The 19,368-nt window shown below is 37.4% G+C and overlaps 1 protein-coding gene across 8 annotated transcripts in view; it reads left to right on the forward strand.

The window, feature by feature from the left end:
• Positions 1-19,368, forward strand: part of STXBP5 (syntaxin binding protein 5) — a 104,753-nt gene that overhangs the window by 19,382 nt on the left and 66,003 nt on the right. For all 8 annotated transcript variants that reach the window (XM_066315646.1, XM_066315638.1, XM_066315640.1 and 5 more), the window contains exons 3-4: positions 8,902-8,983; positions 9,782-9,882. In XM_066315646.1, coding sequence (XP_066171743.1) covers positions 8,902-8,983; positions 9,782-9,882 — 183 coding nt within the window. The remainder of the gene's footprint in view (positions 1-8,901; positions 8,984-9,781; positions 9,883-19,368) is intronic.

Here is a 19,368-nt window from a genome sequence, read left to right on the forward strand (position 1 = left end):
GGGTAGAGCTCTTTTTAAGGCTATGCTTTACAAGTTAATAATACTGAAGACACATGTTTTAATGCCAGTTTTTAAATCTGGAAATTTAGGTTTTGTTAGTGACCACTTATCTTTTTGACACTTAAAAAAATAAGGCTGAATAATGCAAAACATTTACAAATGATGTTGAGCTAGAGCATTACCTTAACAATAAATTACCATCGTGCATTTGAGGATATATGAATTAAGGTTGCATAACAACTTCTAGGGACAATGTCAACCTTTTAATAGTCTGTGTCAAGTTGTATTTCTAGTAAATACAAACCGTGAAAATATAACTTTATGCAACACTGGTATGCAGCTATTTTTGTGGTGTAAAGTGGAACTTTGTGTAATAGCGGAAATATCTCAACAAAATAGCTAAGTATATTTCCACGAAGCAGTATTTTTTTTTAATGTTTTGTCCTGTATTTTTCCATGTTCTATGAAAAGTATGAAAAAATGCGGTTCACTCTAATGAGGGAGCATTGGTTTTGCATATGTAAAGTAAGAGCTCTAGCTCCATGGTACCCCTTGGTTATGCAAGGACATAGTTTCCTCTCTTGATTTTTGTGGAATAGTGCCATCTACTGAATTGCTGGATTTGTACCTTGGTTTTCATTTGTGGTGGTAATTTTGAGCAAACCTGTAAAATGGTCACTACTATTTTGATAGTAGTGGAATAGTAAGTTTCTCAGTCCTTTGGTGATATGCAAAACTAAAAATTGTGCTGAAATGGAACCTGAGGAGGCTTAAGGTAAGATAAAGTGAAAAACACTGTCTTAGTGTTACAAAATACTTGAAGTAGCAATTAAAGGGTAGCTGTGATTGCTCACACTTGAGGCTAATTTTAACAATTTTTTAGTGTCATTTTGAATGAGAATATTTAAGAAGCCTCTACTTCTGCTTTGAGCAGACAAGGGAAACTTTGTCCCAAGACCCATTTATTCCATTAAGTTTGAATTACTAGGGATTAGAGACTGCTAGCTGAAATACTTAAAAAGCAGTAGCAGCTTTTTGTGATGCTGTGCCTGTGAACATCGTGTAGGGTATTTGGATGATCTTTCAGCTTGGGACTGCTATGAGTCTGGGCACAGATTTGTCATATCAATTTGCTATAGACAGAAGAGGTAAACTTCTACCTGCCACCTGGATTTGTAATCTAGTTTATCCATTTCATCTATGCCATGGAAGTGTTGGTACTTCTAATCCTTGACCACTTAGTGCTTCAACAAACAACTTTGCTGGTAACTACTTCAAAGAGCTGTGTAAGCAGAAACGTGGTATACCTGCATCACTGCATTGGTAAAACTTATAGTGATTGAACTTGCTTCAGAAGGATGTTTGGAAGAGGAAGTTATTTCCATCATTAGTACGATGCAAAATGGTGTGGGAAGTAGGATAAATTAAACTTCATCCACACTTTGACTGTGTCCAAAGGAAGGAGCTGATACCAGTACTGAGAGAGAAGCTACAGCAAAGATTGGGGAAGAAATTCATAGACATGACCAACTTTTATTTTAATATGAGATCCTCTTTAGGACCTCTTCCTATGCCTAGGTCACCTACTTTTTCTGCTGCCTTTATCAAAGCAAGTGAGGAAAAGTGGCTGCATGAAGAGTGGTAACAGTACCTGTGGTGTTATCTTAAATAGTGGTCTAAATACATCTTATTCTAAATAACCCCTTAATGGTGTAAAGGGTTAATGAGGTATAAGTAAAATTGGCTCAGGAGAGTACACTCACTGCTATGAAGTTTGTGGGGAGGGGATTGGAAAATAGGCTTGTGTGTGAACAAAGTTGAGATGGAATGACCGGTGATTACAGTTTGTCTTCTGTCACTTCTATCTGGTGGTTGGTGACTTGGAAATAACTGAAGAGAATTTTCTTGTCAAACAAGAGTTAAGGGAACTATTTTAGATCATGCTCTGTGAATGAAGAGAGATGTCTAGACATAGCAAAATGCTTTACAGTCAGAAATAGGTGTTGACAGACAATAATTGATTGGGCAAGGATTGGCGATGTTCTTTGAAAATGTTAAATTGTTGTTTTATTAGATAATATCCCAGGTTATTTATGCTTTTGTAAGCTAAATTTAATAAGGAGATGAATTCACTTATCATCTAGTTCTAGAACATTACACTTGTTAATGCTGCTCTTGGCAATGTTTGTACAAAATATCTGGACTCTGGAAAGAGACATCATTCTTATTGCAAGTATACCTCAGTTCTAGGAGCACAGAATGCCTCTGCCTTTATTCTTGGCCAAGAGGCTATGCATGTAAAGAGGAAAAGCCTGATTAATTATTAATATTTTGATATAGTATGTAATAGCATGTTGAAATTTGACTTGGAAACTAAACTGGATTAAATGGGTAACAGGTGAGCAGGACTTGGAAGCGTGCAACAGCATGCAAAGGTTTTACTTCTGAATTTTGATGAAGTTCTTCAAAGATACGTAGTTATTCCCTGGATTTACTCTTTGTAAACGTATGCAGTCTTTGGAAAAACTTTATAGCAGTTACCACCCATTTCACTGCATCTTGTGTAGTTTTAAAAATCAGTATTTGTGAGCGTTTCCTACCATTGTGTTCTACTGCTCTCCTTCTCTTCCATCCCACCCAGAAAAAGTACTGGATTAGTCACCTTCTTTGTACTGCCAGTGCTGAAATACAGGTCTTAGACCAAAGGAGTACAACCTGTTCAGAAAGCAAAGTGAGTAAAATCAAGGAAAGCCTGTAGCCTTTTTAGGTTTTTTTTCTTGTTTGGTCTAAATTGATGTTTTTACCTCTTCATTTAATAGCATGCTTTGCCATCTGTGAATTGTGCACATAGAAACTTATCATTAAAACCAATCTTGTTTCTTGTCTAATTTTAAATCATGGTTTTTTGGGTGGGTTTTTTTTTATCCTGTTTGCATTTGTACTGCTCGATTACATCTTGTTCCAATGAATGATTGCCTCTCATTGGCAGCTCTGAGAAAATTCTACCAAATACAGCCTTGACAGAAAATTTGCTGGCACTTTTTATAGCTGCTTGGGAAATGCCGTATTTATGCATATTTACGTAAACAACTTTGAGGTTTAAGAAGTGCTTTGACCCCTACCTGTTGTTAGAAAGTGGATTGTACTTCAATTACTGCACCCTACCTGTTCTCTATCAGTTTACACGCAAACTAGTTCAGACATTGTTTTATTATAAAATAAAAAACTCATGCAAATTGAGGCAAAAAAGGATGGGTTTGTGCTTTAAAACTGCTGCAACCTCCTTTATACAAAAACCAGTTAACAAACTTTTGCTGAGACCTACACATTTTGGTATTTTTCAAAACAGAGCTCCTTTCTACTCTATAAGTCTGAGATTTTCTTTGCAAGTTAACATGGAATCATTTAGCTTCTAATGTTTAAAGGAGCTGAGCATTGTTCTATAAACAAAGTGAATACTTTAGGAAACTGATCTCTACTTATGTAGGAATGAACATTACTGGTAGCTGATTTCAAAGTTGAGAAATTCAACTTCCAGCCAGACGTTTAGTCACCACTTCACTGGAAGTTCTAAAGCAATAACCATTTGCTATACCCTGCTAAACTACCATGACATTTGTAATAGAATCCAACATTAATTTTTGTATACCTCAGGGTAACCAGCCCCCCAGTCTGAAAGACAGGGACAGGAAGCAGAATAGACCCTCTGTAATCCAGGAGGAGAGAGTTAGTGACCTGCTGAGCACTTTAGGCACTCATAAGGCAATGCAACTGGATGGGATTCATCCCAGTCTACTGAGAGAGCTGGTGGAAGAGCTCACAAAGCTGCTCTCCATTGTTTATCATCATTCCTGGCTACCCAGGAAGGGCAACTGGAGGTTGGCCTATATGGCATCCATCCACAAGAAGGACTGGAAGAAGAATCTGGGGAGCTATAGGCCTGTTAGCCTGACCTTGCTGGCCAGGAAGGCTGTGGAATAGGTTATCATGAGTGTAATCACATGGCACTTAGAGGAGAGCCAGGGGGTCAGGCCCAGCGAGCATGGGTTTAGGAAGCTGGGTGACCTACCTCATGCATGAGGGGCAAGGCTGTAGGTGGTGTCTACCTGTACTTTAGTAAAGCCTTTGACGCTATTTCCCACAGCATTCTTCTGGAGAGACGGGCTGCCCATGAGCTGGATAGGTGTACTCTCTTGGTTTAAAAACTGCCTGGATGGCCAGTCTCAAGGCTGGTGGTGAATGGTGTGGTATCCAGTTGGTGTTCAGTCACAAGTGCTCAGGGTTCAGTGTTGGGGCCAGTTCTGTTTAATATCTTTACTCATAGTCGGGATGAGGGAATTGAGTGCACCCTCACTCAGTAAGTTCGCAGATGACACTAAGTTGAATGGGAATGTTGATCTGGTGGACGCTGGGAAGGCTCTGCAGGAGGACCTGGACAGGCTGGATTGGTGTACTGGGGCTGGTGCTATGAGATTCAACAAGCCCAAGTGCTGGGGCCTCCACTTTAATTACAACGGGCCCATGTAATGCTGAAGGCTTGGGGAAAAGTGTCTGGAAAGCTGCCCAATGAAAAGGACCTGGGAGTGCTTTTCGACAGCTGACTGAACATCAGCCAGCTGTGCCCAGGTGGCCAGGAAGGCCAATGGCATCCTGGCCTGTGTCAGGAACAGTGTGGCCAGCGGGAGCAGGGAAAGAATTGTCCCCCTGTACTCAGCACTGATGAGGTCACACTTTGCTGTGGTCAGTTCTGGGCCCCTCACTGCAGGAAGGGCATTGAGGTGCTGCAGTGTGTCCAGAGAATGACTACAGAGCTGGTGAAGGGTGTGGAGTACAAGGCCTACGAGGAGCTTCTGAGGTGGCTGGGAGTGTTTAGACTGGAGAGAAGGAGGCTCAGGGGAAACCCTACCCTCTCCAATTGCCTGGAAGGAGGCTGTCGCCAGATGGGGATCAGCCTCTTCTCCCAAACAACTGATGACAGGACAAGAGAGTATAACCTCAAGCTGTGCCAAGGGAGGTTTAGTTTGGATATCAGGAAGAATTCTATTGTGGAGAAGGTTGTTAAACATTGGAGTGGACTGCCCAGGGAGGTGGTGGAGTCACTATCCCTGGAGGTGTTCAGGAAAAGACTGGACTTAGTGCCATACTCTAGTTGATAAGATGGTGATTGGTCAAAGGTTGGACTTGATTAAGTTAGAGGTCTTTTTAAATCTAAATGATTCTGTGATTTTTTGATGACTGCCTTGTGCTTAGGGTTGAATTGATAGCTACAGATTTTGGACTGTCTTGTATGTCAGATGGGTCAAACACGGGTGAAGAATGTCCCAGTAGTCCCTAGATCTACTTAGAATAACTAAAAAAAAATTAAAAAAACCTAAAAAGACTGGTCTTCTCTGACTTTCATAGACATTCTGGAATTAATTTCCTCTTTCAAATGTGATTTCTAAGGGCAGATGTGCACTGAGTTGCTACTATGTAGCTAAGCTATAAATAATAGTAATAACGTTTAAAAGAGTATTTTAGGAGACAGCTTGCATATTGCTAAATGAAATGCTTGAAGTGTAAGCTTAGGTCTGAAGCTTGTTTGAAAAAATATCTTTTGGAAATGTTGTTTTTTCTCATAAATTAAAGTGAATTTAGTTCTATGTGATATTAAATTAAGATCATACTGTGATTTCATTGTGTATTACCTGCACTTCTAGCAGTTATGAAAATGAGCACTAGGGATAGGACATGAACAGTTGTCTTTTTCTTCTCTCAGGCACAGCTGTTGTCTCTTGTTTTCTAAAAAAACATGCAATGAAGATGATGAAATACTAGTGTTTTCCAGGGTTAATTTCCAAATGGCAGTGGGGAATGTGGAAGCAATATTCAACGGTACAGCTAAGAAGTTGTTAATTTATCCAAATTGTTAATATTTGGAATCGTGGATGAAGCAGGAATAGTAGAATGAAGTTGTAGAACTGCTCGGAATTGAAGAAGGAGGGATAGGTCTTTGATTAGAAAACTGCTCCGAGCAAAGTATTTCCTCCAGAGCTACCCTAGGTCTTTGGCAGAGAGTTTTTCCTGTCTACAAAATTAAAATGCTTTGCTCATCTTGTCATTATTCATTATAATATTTGCCTGTTTTGGGAACGACAGTGTAGTAGATGATCACTGCTTAGTACAGTGAGCTCTCTTGCCTAAAGCACACATACACAAGTGCAGCGGATTTGGGCATACTGCACTCCCTGGGCTGCTGCCTGTTTTGTGTGGTTGAGAAATGCTTCACATGTACTAAAGAGGCATGTATTATCCTTCTACAGTCAGTCTTTGTGACGTGCTTTTTCAATTTCGCATACCCCGCAAAACTGGGGAGCTTTACATTGCTTTAGAAAAGAAGATTAATGCTGGTTAGGAGGATGATATTAATTTGAGTTGAGACGAATAATTTTAGCTACTAGGTGAAAAAGTGAAGATGACATAATCCTTGAGTAAAGGAATTAAATAAGACTAGCTGTGAAGGCTATTTTTTTTTTTTTTAAATGACAGCAAGCACTGTAGAAGAGGCCAAACTATTTTCTCCTCTGGGTGTGAGGTTTCCACTAATTTGTCCAAGAGAGATTTGCTGTGAATATTTAAAACTTGTGTAATCTAATTCCCAGTGCTGCATATTTATTGATTTCTGGAAAAATGGTTCAGGTGTCCTGGAAAATATGGAAGAATTTTTTGTTTAAGGAAACACTGAAATATTCCTAATAATGAAATTTTTACTGACTAGCTATAACAGTGCTTCCAGAAATACTAACATCAGAAGTGCTTGCAGAAAGCATCTGAGGAATAGAATTTGAAGGAAGAGGTAACTTAAGCAGTCTATGGATTTATGTTTTTCTGGGTCACATTCGTCTTATTTTGAAGCAAGGTAGCTGTAGAGTCTCAATTCCAAATAAACTCTGGGTTTACAAACAAGGTTTACATTTAATTATGTTAGAAAATGTTGTTCTGGGGAGGGGCTGGGAAAATCTTTTATTAGGAAACTACCTGTGTCAGTGCAGATAAACAAGTTTTAAGATGCAATTTCCATAAGCATTTGAATTTCACATTCGAATATTGTTTTCGTCTACTTCTACAAATAATTATTAATTCAGGCGAATGCAGATGCGTGAGCAAGGCCGAAGGCAATCAGCTCTGAAATTTATGTTATTCCTTGTGGGCTTTTTCAATCTGGCAATTTGTGTAGTTGATTCACAGTTAATGTAAAAGCAACGACTTTACATTAAAAGTATTCTGAGTTTGTGTAGGAAGGTATCATTTATGGGAACAACACCCCCTCCACTCTTTTTTTTTTTTTTTTTTTTTTTTTTTTTTTTTTTTTTTTTTTTTTTTTTTTTTTTTTTAAGCTATAAACTGTGAGTGGAATTCAAATGGCTTCTTTGTAAAAAAACCTTACTGATAAGAAGGAAAATAAAAGAAAAAAAAACAGGTGAGGTTTGTTGACTCTTTAAGTCCTTCCATGGCAGAACAAAATTAAATTACTGATTCGGTTTGGGAAAGAAAGCTGGTATTAAGTTTGGTGGATTATTCAACATCTGTCTAGTGTACATCTCACCACTTAGCTGGAAGTTATGCAGATTCATTAGTCTAGAAGAATGATTCAAGTTTCAAAGTTAAAATACAGCAGTGTGTTGAAGCAGACTTTTTCCTGCTGTTGTTCTACTTACATTTTATTTTACAAGCTTAGAGGCTGAGTGAGAGATGTGTTTGAGTTGTGATTTACATGCAGCCTAATAGTCTTTTCAGCCTTTCAACTGTCTGTGCTGTGAATGCACACGTTTTTTGAGACTGCACATACTATCTGCTTTGGTTTTGTTCAGCTATTTCTCAGTAAATGGAAAGCTTGCAGAATGGGTGAGAATTGTACTGTTTTATTAATTTTTAGCATATACTGAGGGAAGAAATGTGCATATATTCCCTCTTTTGCATACTGCTTTGGTATAAATTCTTCTGAAAGCTAAAGTAGTTCTTTAAAACAATAAGTGTTCAGCCCTGACAAATTATAGTCCAGAAACCCTTGGCATGCAATGATGATGTAATACTGACCAGTTTGCTTAATTCCTCTCTTATTTCTGCTTGATCTCCTAGATGTTGGAGAACTTTATTTTGTATCAGAAGCAGGTGCATAACCACATTTAAAATACAGAATGTTTGCAACTAAAAAATGAGTTTAGTATGGAGAAGTGAAAAAATCTGTTTTGCTGCTGCTTCTATCGGTATTCGTTATGGAAGGATAAGGACTGATTTATGTGTGAGAGTGAAAATGAGCAAGCTTTTGCTATCTCTTAGCTGGTGTGAATCCAGGAAGTCTTGATACAGAGATCCTGAAAATTTACATTATACATAATTTCCTATTGACTCCTCCATGTTTTGACTACTGATCTTCTTGTCTCTCTCTCAGCAGATTTTTTTAAGGTGCCTTGCCTTATTCACCTCTTTTCATCTGTAAATAATGTTTAAATGGAGAGAAAGACCCTTTGGTATTTGAAAAATGTAATCATTTGTTTATGATTCTTATTTAGATTAACTTCAATTCTAGTCGTGGTGTTCAGCATTGTTAAAATAACTGCTTCATCATTCTTCGAGTTCTCAGTGATGAAGAATCCCTTAAATCTCTATAAGTTTAGCAGCTATACATAATTTTTATATTTCAAGGTAGGCCTTTTAATTTCTTTGTGTTACTTTGTGGCATTTATAAATTACTGTTTTGGTAACTACTCAGCTCTGTGTGGCTAGGTATGGTGAGTGCACTAGCTAGAAGCAGGATGTTAGCCTGTGTGAGTGTGGTATTAATGAAAGTGGAGATGTTGGTTATGCTGTGTGTTTTGTTTGTTACGTGCAACAATTATTCCTTAATGGTACCAATTCCAGCTTTGGCCGGCCAGGAGTTGAATGCTACTGTCAACATGACAGTGGAGCTGCAGTAATCCAACTTCAGTTCCTGATTAATGAGGTTAGTAAAATGATTTATGTGTAAATCAGAGAAGATATGGAGCACATTTTCTTTAATTTTTCGTTAAGCAAGCATTAAAATTAGCTGATATAACTGATGTAACACAAATAGCAAACTGTAATAACAATTATAAATAAATTAACTATTTTAGTTTTGGAAAACGCTTGACTAACTCCTGAAAATATCTTTGTCTCTAGAGCACTCTTTTGCTATAAGCAAGCACTCTTTTGCTATAGGAATATCTTTTCATGTCCTTGAACATTGCAAATTATCTCTGGAAGTGGTGAAGTACTTTTTCAATAGTACTACCAGTTTCAGTAGGTAGTTAATTTTATTTTGATAGGGTTACTGTCTTATGCATGAACTGAATAATGTTGCCTCAGTTTCAGATGTGTTTCTAGGGGTGTAGCAGCTGAGATCTGACAGCAGTGCTGTTCTTGAGCTAAGAACAGGTTTTTAGAGTGATCTCCCTAGCTTTGTCAGCACACAGATAGTAGTTCATTGCTTGATTTCTCTGCAGACATGGGCATGAGGAAACTGATGGGCACACACTGGAAAAAGCTCCTTCCCCATCACCTCTCAGTACAGCTCTGAACCAAATATGAGTGAGGTGAACAACATGTGATCACATCAGTTAACTCAGTCCTACTACTTAGAACTTATCTGTGCTATGGTGCTGATGGACATGCTTATATGTGTTTTTATCCTGGTATAAATATGTAATGTATTTCCACTGTGGTGCTACAGTGTTCCTAGGGTTATGCAAACAAGTTGACTATAGTGTTTTTGTTCTCCTAGGGAGCTCTTGTGAGTGCCTTGGCTGATGACACCTTACACCTGTGGAACTTGCGCCAGAAGAGGCCGGCTATCCTTCATTCACTCAAATTCAACCGGGAACGGTAGAGATTGGTTATGTGCAGAATTATATTGGTTACTGTGATGCAGTGCTCCTTAGCATCACACTGTGTGCCAGTGTAAGATCAGAGCTTATTGATGCAGTCCGAGTCATAGCTTGGTACATCATTGAAATTGGGCTTACCTACTGGGTTTGACTTCCAATCTGTTAGGCCCCAAAGTAATTATGAGTAAGTTGTGAGTAGTGACCAAAGCTGAGATGCCTTTTATATCACTTTGTGTTGCATTGCTGACCGTCAAATTTTTCTATCTTTAAAATGTGGGGGGATTTGAATGTATGTCTTCAGCGGAATTTTGGAACAAGAGAAAGCATGTGCAGCAACAAGACAACTAGTAAAACTGGTTCAGTTTTTTACCTGGAATTTTTTCTGCCTTGATGGCAAAGCAGAATTCTGCAGTGTTAGAGCTCTTGTTTGTATAAGAGTAGCTGAAAACCACTTACATTTTGACTAAAAATTTTTATACTCAAGTAATAGAATTGTGAGCAAGCTAGGGAGACATTTAAGATTAAATTTCTAAAAGTCAGTTGACTAAATTTCTGAAAAATGTGCCCTTTGTTTTAAAAGCATGTATTCCTTCCCTTTTATAAAGGAGGTATTCCTTCTTTTTCAGTGTATGTAGTCTCAGCTGGAATGCTGTGTTCGCTTTTGTACAGTATGCATTAGAGATAGACTGCTTGGGGAGCTCAGAGGATACTAGAAAAAACCACAGAATAACCTGTGACTTGTATTTCTTTTGAATAGGGCAAGAGGTTATAAATTGTAAGTAATAGATAGCAATAGAAAAAATTAAATATTTATGTAATACCTTCTAACATAGTGTCGTGTCACACATGTTTTAAGTGCTAAACAAACTGTTGGGTGGGTGAAATGGTAACCTTGTAGTTTTAAAGAGCAGCTTATGAACAAAATCATCAGGAACAACATAAATGCAGATTACTGCGATTTCTTTGTATGGAGGATTAAGTGATTCTAAGTATTTTTTGAAATTATTTCTATGATCACTGTGCAAAAAATCTGACATGGGCCTGTAGGAATAGGACAAGGGCTAATAACCTCAAAGTGAAAGAGGGTAGATTCAGATTGAATATTTCAAGTTCTTCACTGTGAGGGTGGTGAGACACTGTAACTACTCACCCAGAGAAGTAGTGGATGCCTCATTCCTGTCCCAAACTGTTCTAGAACAGGTTGGATGGGGCTTTGATCAACTATCTACTGAAAGATGTCCCTACCCACAGCAGGTGAGTTGGACTAGGTGATCTTCAATGACCCCTTCAGGCCCAGACAATTATGTGATTCTGAACTGTTATACAGAAAGCAGAAAGCTTTGTTAATTGAGGCAAATTCTCTGCCCTAAAGTAGTGGCAGTGTTCCTTAATGCAGCATAAAAGTCAATGGAGAGAAATGCAGTTTATAACCACTATTCTAATGAGGATTGTCCAGATGTAAGAGATACAATAGTGTGTCCAAACTGAATTTTCTTCTCCTCCCTTCTTTTTTTTAGTGCCTTTTCTTTTACTTGTAGTGTCTACTTAAGTATCGGTGTAAAATTAGGGTTTGTATCCTAAAACCAAACTTAAACATGGGCTTCTAACTAATGCTTTAAAACAGATATCTGAGGAAGTGATTCTGATTTTGTGCAAATCTGCTGTAGGCTGGCTTAGACTTTTAGGTGTGTGGGTATCTCTGGTTAAGTCAAGTGAAAGTTTTCACTATCCTTTTTCTGTAAATGTTAGCATGTCAGTAGCAAAACCTATCACAGGGATTTGAATGATGGTAGGAAGGAGTCTCGGTCACTGATGTTGCTTTGGTGGCTAATTTAGTTACTAATTGTGTCTTGCTAAGGTAGGTAATGAGAGCACCATAGTTACCATGAGTGGTGAAAGTATTGCTTTACACAAGGGCTTATTCTTCTAGCAATTTTAATTTTAAAATATCTGTCATAATAACATGTAATAGTAGCCAGAACACTTAAGATTCCCAGATCTGTACCTTGTCATAGCCACTTAGGTTGTGCTAAATGACTGCTAACTCTTTTCAAATATTTTGTTTTCTTTTGACTACCTTATAAAATACAACTTTATAAAAAGCATGTAATTTCATTATGAGGTAAATATTTTTATTTGAATTGCAAAAAATTCCCTGGTGAATGATTCTAAATGGGGGCCTTCATAACACTCAGTTCTTTGTAATTCATTATACCTCATAGTTTCAATATGCTATAGGAATCTGAAGTAAATGGGCTTTTCTTAAGTCAGTTTTATACTGTATATTAACAACTAAGTTTATTGAGGACAGTGTTCATGATGGAATCAGTTATGCACAGTCTGTTCTTTCAGGCCTTTCTGGAAGTGTGTCAGAGGGCTTTGGAGGTCTTTGCTAGTTTTAATCCCACCTATAGTCCATGTTCACTTCCTGCCACTCATTCCTGCGCTTGCATTGTACTGTGTTTTTTTTCTTTCTAAAGGAAAAGTGCTTGTCTATCTCCACTTGACCCTGCTTCTCCAGCCAAAACTTGTGCTTTCTCATGGTGTGTTAATACCAATAGTCCTTGGATTTACCAGCAGTTCCTGTCTGTTAGTAATAACAGTCCTTGGCTGGCTCCACAGCAATCCAGTTATCTGTGTTTGAGACATACACATTAGGCCCTTTATCTTCTGGGAATCAAGAGCTGAAAGGGATCTCACTGTGGACTGCTGTTTATAGAGTTCTTAGGCAATGGGCTTTAATATGCATTAGCCCCTTATAATCACAAGCTCAAAAGGGTCTCACTTTGGACCACTGTTTATGGGGTAGCAAGAGGCTTTAGTTGTAGTAATTTTCTATCCTGGCCGATTTGAGTTGGTAACTTCAATCTTTGACTGTTCAAAAACAAAAATATTATTCCACTTGGGTTGTTAGTCAGACAAGAAAAATAAATTGCCAAGGCTGTTTGTTAAAAACAGATGTTCATTAGACACCTGTTAGTTCCTGGGAACAGACAGTGTTTCTGATAAGCTCTAGGGGAGTTTAATCCAAATGTACTTCCATCAAGGCTGGGGTGTAATGAGCATTTCTCAGATCAGAGAAATCAGTGTCCTGGGTGGCAGAGACATGCAGCGCCACAACCCATACTACAACTAAAGTCAGCTCCTCTCAGCCTCTACATTTTCCAGTCACAAGCATGAAGTTGTTATAAACATAATTAATAAAAATCTTGAAGTACTTTATGTTGTGGGATTAACATCTGCTCATAAGGATAACTAACTTTTCAAACAGAATTTATTTAAAGTATTTTAGGCTGCAACACAGCCTTATAACTGTCTTCTCTAATGATACTTTGTCAGTTTGTGAAGGGAGATTAAGTATCTTGGAACTCATTATATGACTGAAGCAATGATTGTAGTGGCATCAGTATTTGCTCTAGGACTCTGTTGAGGCAAAGATTTAAAATTATTTAATTGATTTGGTTTACCAGGAAGTGTGTTGAAATTGCAGAAAAGCAATATTGTGTCCTATTCAACAGGAATTGAACGTTAGCCGTCACAGGCAAATTTTTATTCAGATTTTGTTTCTAGGTAATTATTTCATATGTAAGGTTTATATTTGAACTAAAAAGTTGTCTTTAGCATAGAAAGTTAACTAGCTGTTAGCTATCCAGATGAAAGGATTTTCTTAGTCTTGAAAACTATTCTCTGTGTTTAAAAAAAATAAACTGAAAAAAGCAAGTGATAAGACTATGACTTCATTAATTAATTCTGCAGTTTTCTGGCACAGCCCTTTAACAGCTCTGCCTAATTCCCTTTTTTTAGTTGTGTAGAAGAATTAGGTCCCAATGTCTAACAACACAATTTCTATATTTCAAATATGTTTATCCTAATTTAATTTGGCTCCCTCACTTTCAGGTGTTTTAAACATTGTAAGGTGTTTAAAACTAGCTAGCTAGTTAAAAAGAGCTAGCTTGTTTATAAGAGCTAGCTTGTGTTGTGTGTTGAAATATTTTGTAAACTCACCTGAAAATTTGAGTTTTGAATGTGTAAATTATTTCAGAATGCAGTCCCTAGTATATGACAGGAAAGTGATGCGAATTCTTGCTTCTCTACTCATGACTTTTAAGAACAGGGAGTGGTGAGAAAGAACTGATTCTTTTAAATATAATCCTATGCCATTACAGACTTTGTTCTGATACATGGAAAATGTATTTGTGTAACTTACATCATCTTAGATTTGAGCAAAACAGTTCTTTAAAAGCAGTGGCCAAGAGTTCTGAAAGATGCCACTTTCTGTTGATCAAAATTAAATTAGTTAAGAATCTGTAGATAAAAAAAATGACCATTAATGGATTCATAGCTCCTGACCTCATTTTGTAGTAGTGATAGTTATTTGAAGCAAGTCTTCTGAAGTGGGGACTGGTGAGGTTTTAGGTGTATAATAAATCAGTTAGCTGAAATTACTGACATGTCAAAAGATCAGTGCAAAACAAGCTAGTTCAAGTTTTCTAGCCTTTTGTTTGCTGCATTCGTGGGGGGTTTGCAGCTGCTCTATGTTCTAGTTACCAAACAAGAGTTAGGAGATAGTAAACCAATGCAATGGTTGGCCACTGTGCCTTGACTGTGGGAAGCGGTGTGTAGGGGCCAGGACAAAAATGCATAGTGGTGAGGGACAGTTGCTTGTGTGACTTGTCATACAAGTTAAAAGTGTCTAAATACTATTTCTTTTCAGAGTGCATAATTCAGTGTGTGAACTTAGCATTTCAGGTTTCATACTTCTCTAAGATGTCTTCAGTGGGTCATTATCTAGTTCTGTTGTCATCTACATATTGATAAGTGTAATAAGCATAGTTTAAGCATCTTATTAGAGTAAATACTGAAAGCATGTTGTGAGACAGATACATACATGCATACATATATACATACCTAATCCATATATACATACCAGCCTTTAGTTTCCTGCCATGCAGGAAGTGTTAAACTTGATGCTGATCTAAGGTGTGAAAAGTCAAACATGCATCCCTTACCAGGCAGGGACTTTCACAGATCCTGTTTGAGAAAGTGGTGTGACAGACTAACTTGATTAAAAAATGAAAAAGTGGCATGGGATGACAAATTTGAGGCCCCTTTGCCAGCCAAAGCAAACCATTTGTATAGGAGTGTGAAAAATTTGTTTCATTATCCAAGACTTACATCCTTCCTGAGCTGACATTCCCTGTTCTAGTGCCAAAAGAAAGTTTGTCTTTATGGTAAGTCACAAAGCAAGAATGGCATAAAAATAGAACTGAGTGTTTTGTGCAAGTGCTCTGCATATCGATCCCTGAATGCCTTGATAGCAGTTTAATTTTTAATATGTCAACTTCTGTGCTATGGGATTTAAATAGTTTTCCTCAACATGAAACTGCATAATTCAGAGTTACAAAATTAGGCTTAAAATATCTTTGGCTTTCTATCCTGCTGTAAACTGCAGCTTTGGCATTGTGTTTGGAACACTGTCTACAGAGAGTGGAAAATCCCACTTGTGTTCACTTATTAACAATAAGATTTTAAACTTCTATTGGCACATATGTTACCTTGTTAGATACTGTAACTGTACTCAGCCCATGCCTTAGCAGACTTGAGAGTTTTCTTTCACCTTGGATTTATAAACTGACCAATTCTGCCACTTTGTGGATAGCAGAAGGACATACAGGTTGTCTTGCTTGTGAGAGCAGGTGATGATAGACATTGTTTATAGGGTTTTGGTTCATGCATAACTGATTTTGGTATGGGATTTGTTTTCTTTCTTTTCACACTTTTTTAAAGTGACTTTCTTCAGAGTAAGAGGAAATGATCACTGGGTCTGCTTGCCTTGGTTATGTCATGCAAAGCCTTTTACCTCATGAGCCTAAAGTTTTAGCTCGGTGATGATTCACTAGGGCATGTAATTAGAAGGACTTTGATCTTGTTTCAAGAAACTAGCAGAAGAAAACGTATTTACTGACTGGATTTGTCATATATATATATGAACGTTTCTTTCACAAGGATCTAATTGCTTTGAAAAATGTTTCCTTGAGGCCATGCATGCATGCAGAGTTCCACATGTCAGTGTGTTTGATGGAACTGCAGTTGCATCACCTGGCTTCTGATGCCTTTAGCACTGATGCAGAACCAAAATGCTGAGTCCTGCCACTCAGAAATTTCAGATATTGGAGAAAGGATTTTTAGATTGCCTCATTGCCCTGTTACCCATACTTTTCACACTGACTTTTCACAGGAATGTGAGGCATATAATGGCCAATTGCCACGTTCTTGGGCAGAATTTGACTTCTAGTCTTCAAGTTCTACCTAAATGACAGGTTTCTCCATCAGTGATATGAATAATTTTCCTGTCTCTCGTGGTAGGGCTATATCTCTGATGTGGCCATTTTTTTTCTGTAGTTTGACTTTGCGACTCCCCACATGCCTTTTGATGCAACTGATTCAAAAACTAAGAGAATTTTTCAGTATTGAAACAATTTACACAAAACACTCAAAAAAATCTAAAACTTTCTTACCACTGATGAAATACCCTGCACTACATATTTGTGAACTCCTCTTGATGTGTCTGACGTGCCAATGATCTGGTTACTTTTTGTGTCCTCCCAAGAGACTTGAGTATCTTGCTCTGACACATGCTTGCTCCATCTTGACACCACTGGTGTCCACCACAACTCAGACACTGAACACAGAGGCTTCTCAGCTGCCTGAAGGGGCAGCTGTTCAAGGCAGTGTATTTGGGGAGGCATCATTTGGAGTGCTCTTGGGGGATATAAATGGAATTGAAGCACCTGGTTCAGTTCCTATGATATGCTGCATTTACCCACATGTTCTTTTGGTGGGACATTTTTGGGATGCACTGAAGAGGATTTCTTCCTCTGCACGTGCCTTCTGGTCTTTGAGGCCTTTTTTGTACAGGTGGGTGTTCTAAGCTTATTGAAGTTATCAGATGTGGAAAAAGATCCCTTTGCAGCAGTCAGGCAGTATCAGAGCTTCTGCTTGCTTCCATCAGTATGTCATTCTGACACTGGCTTTTGACTTTTTAAGCCTGTTGAGGACTTTGACAAGAGTCCATGGATGTGGAGTCTACACTTACATTGGAATTAGACTTCTCAGCTTCTGAGTTTTACATGGTGCTGTCTCATATGTGAAATGTTGAGGATGCAGGTGTGCAGAATACAGCTTTGGTAGCTTAATCTTTTGCTTTTATTTTGCCTATACAATAATGATCTGAGCAGCTGTGTGCTTACAGTTACTGCAGACTTATAATGATAGCCTGAGGCACTAGAAATATTTTAGTGATTTAACAAAACCTGTTATCAGTGTTTGTCATACTTCAAAGTATTTGTCACTGTGCTTTGTTAAAGCAGTGCAAAATTCTGAAGAATGTATAATGCTTCATAATGCAGTAGATGAGGAAAAGGTAAAGATTAATTTAGAAGGATTTCTGCTGTCATAAAAATACAGTCAAGCCTGCCATTTTTCCTTAATATTTCCATTTAAAAAACTAATTCTTTGAATAATATATTAATTTAATAAGTTATGTTCTTTTATATTTTGGTAATAAATTCCTGTAGGAAGTATTATCACTTGCTGTATTAATTGTTTTGGTATATATGTTGTGAAACAACAGCAGTTATAATTTTTTTTAGTAGCTTTGACATTATCAGAAAAAATACATGGTCTGCAGTTAAGAAAGGGAATTCTTTCAGTAGGTTTACAAGAAACTTATTGGAGAATCTCCTGTCATTTCTAAGACTCTCCCATTAGCAATTTCGTAAATTATTTTAATTCGTGTAAGAACAGTATTTTATCATTGTTTTTCCCTGTGGATGTGTCACTTGCTTTTCTGTATATAATTTTGTTTTCTTCAACTATTGGTTCAACTCTTCCAAATTAATTTGGCAAGAAAGAAAAATCTTGGGTTTGTATTTTTTTGAGGGGTGGGGTGGGAGCGGCTTTGCAAATATGTGTGTGGTAAAGAGGAAGATTTTGTACTTTACAAAATTACAGCTACAGCTTTACAGTAAATTACAGCTACAGGAGAATTTAAAACTCTCCTGCCTGCTTTGGAGTTGTGTAACAGTGCCTCATTTTAGTGGTGATGTTAGCTTATATGAAAATCTTGCTGTAGATTTCACATTGAAAAAATAAATCTCCTTAAAGCAATTTTTTTTTTTCTATAAAGGGATCTTTTTCTTTGTGAAGATACAGGGAAGTGAAATATTTGAATTGACATGCTGTGCCCAGTACTGGTTTATGCTAAAACTTTGGTCTGCTTCACAAAATGTACTACACTTACTGAGGGAGCTGAAATTGCCTTGGAGACAACATGAGGAATCTGTTGTGCCATGAAAGAACTGCCTGCAATAGCAAAGCTGCAATAGCAGCTTTCTGTGACTGCTGGCTCAGATATTTCCAGACTGTCTCTTTAGATGTACAAAACTGGACCATTTTAAATCATAGATGCTTCTATTTTAGTGTTTTTTGGGCAGAATGGCTTGCTGCAGGAGATAAGTATGGTAGTCTGCTTTTGACTGCCACATTGGTTTTGGGCAGTTTGGGTTTGTGAGCAAGAAAGACTAGTACAAAATTTTTTCATCTGTAGTCTTTTTGATGTGTTCTCAACAATTGATTATATTTTCCGCTTTTATGTATGTATCCATTTGTGGATGGGGAGAGAGGGAGAAGACTGCTCAAGTTACAGAAATGGCTAGAGGATTATATGTCCAATTCTGGTTCTGTTGATCTTAAAATACATTATAGATTAAGTATATTCTACCTTTTGGCAAAAAGATAGGTTTCTGAAAGAAAAATCTGCAATTTTCAGAAAAATAAAGATGCTGTCTCTGGCCAAGCATCAAATAAGCAAGTATTGCTTCATTACCAAGAAGATTCTAAGCTTTCATTTCCATCCTCCAAGAGTTTGGATTCCTTTAATCATCAGTCCAGTTCTCAGCAGAACAAAGAAGGCTGCTGGCCATTCAGATGGTCCCTAGCTTCACTGATTTTTTAGTTTTAAGAGGGCTGTAACACTTCCAAAGTTGTTTAAAATATACGTAGTTTAAGGTGAAGCCTTAAACAGTGATGAGAGAAGCACAGTGCATGAACTTTGATGTTGGAAATACGATGCTGTAGATTTTTAAAATAAGTGCAATTACCTGAAATGAGTCATTCAGTGAAAATATAGTTGAGTTTCTAAAAGTTGGAAGACAGTTTTTCTATTAAGAAAATAAAATAAAAAATATTTGAAAAAATATTTTATTATTCTCGAATGAAGTAACATTTACTACATTCAGGGAGAAATTTTGCTTCTTATAGCAGGATCAGCATGGCATTCCTTTTTTTAGCTTTTCTGTGAAATAAAAGATCTAGGAATATTTTTTAGTTTACAGAAAAATCACACAAGCCTGTTTGTAGAAGAATGGTAAAATACTTTGAGGAATAAGGTTAAGAACTCGGTTATGTGCCTATTCCTTACAAT

The sequence above is a fragment of the Sylvia atricapilla genome, chromosome 3, assembly GCF_009819655.1.
Source record: "Sylvia atricapilla isolate bSylAtr1 chromosome 3, bSylAtr1.pri, whole genome shotgun sequence".
Taxonomy (NCBI): Eukaryota; Metazoa; Chordata; class Aves; order Passeriformes; family Sylviidae; genus Sylvia; species Sylvia atricapilla.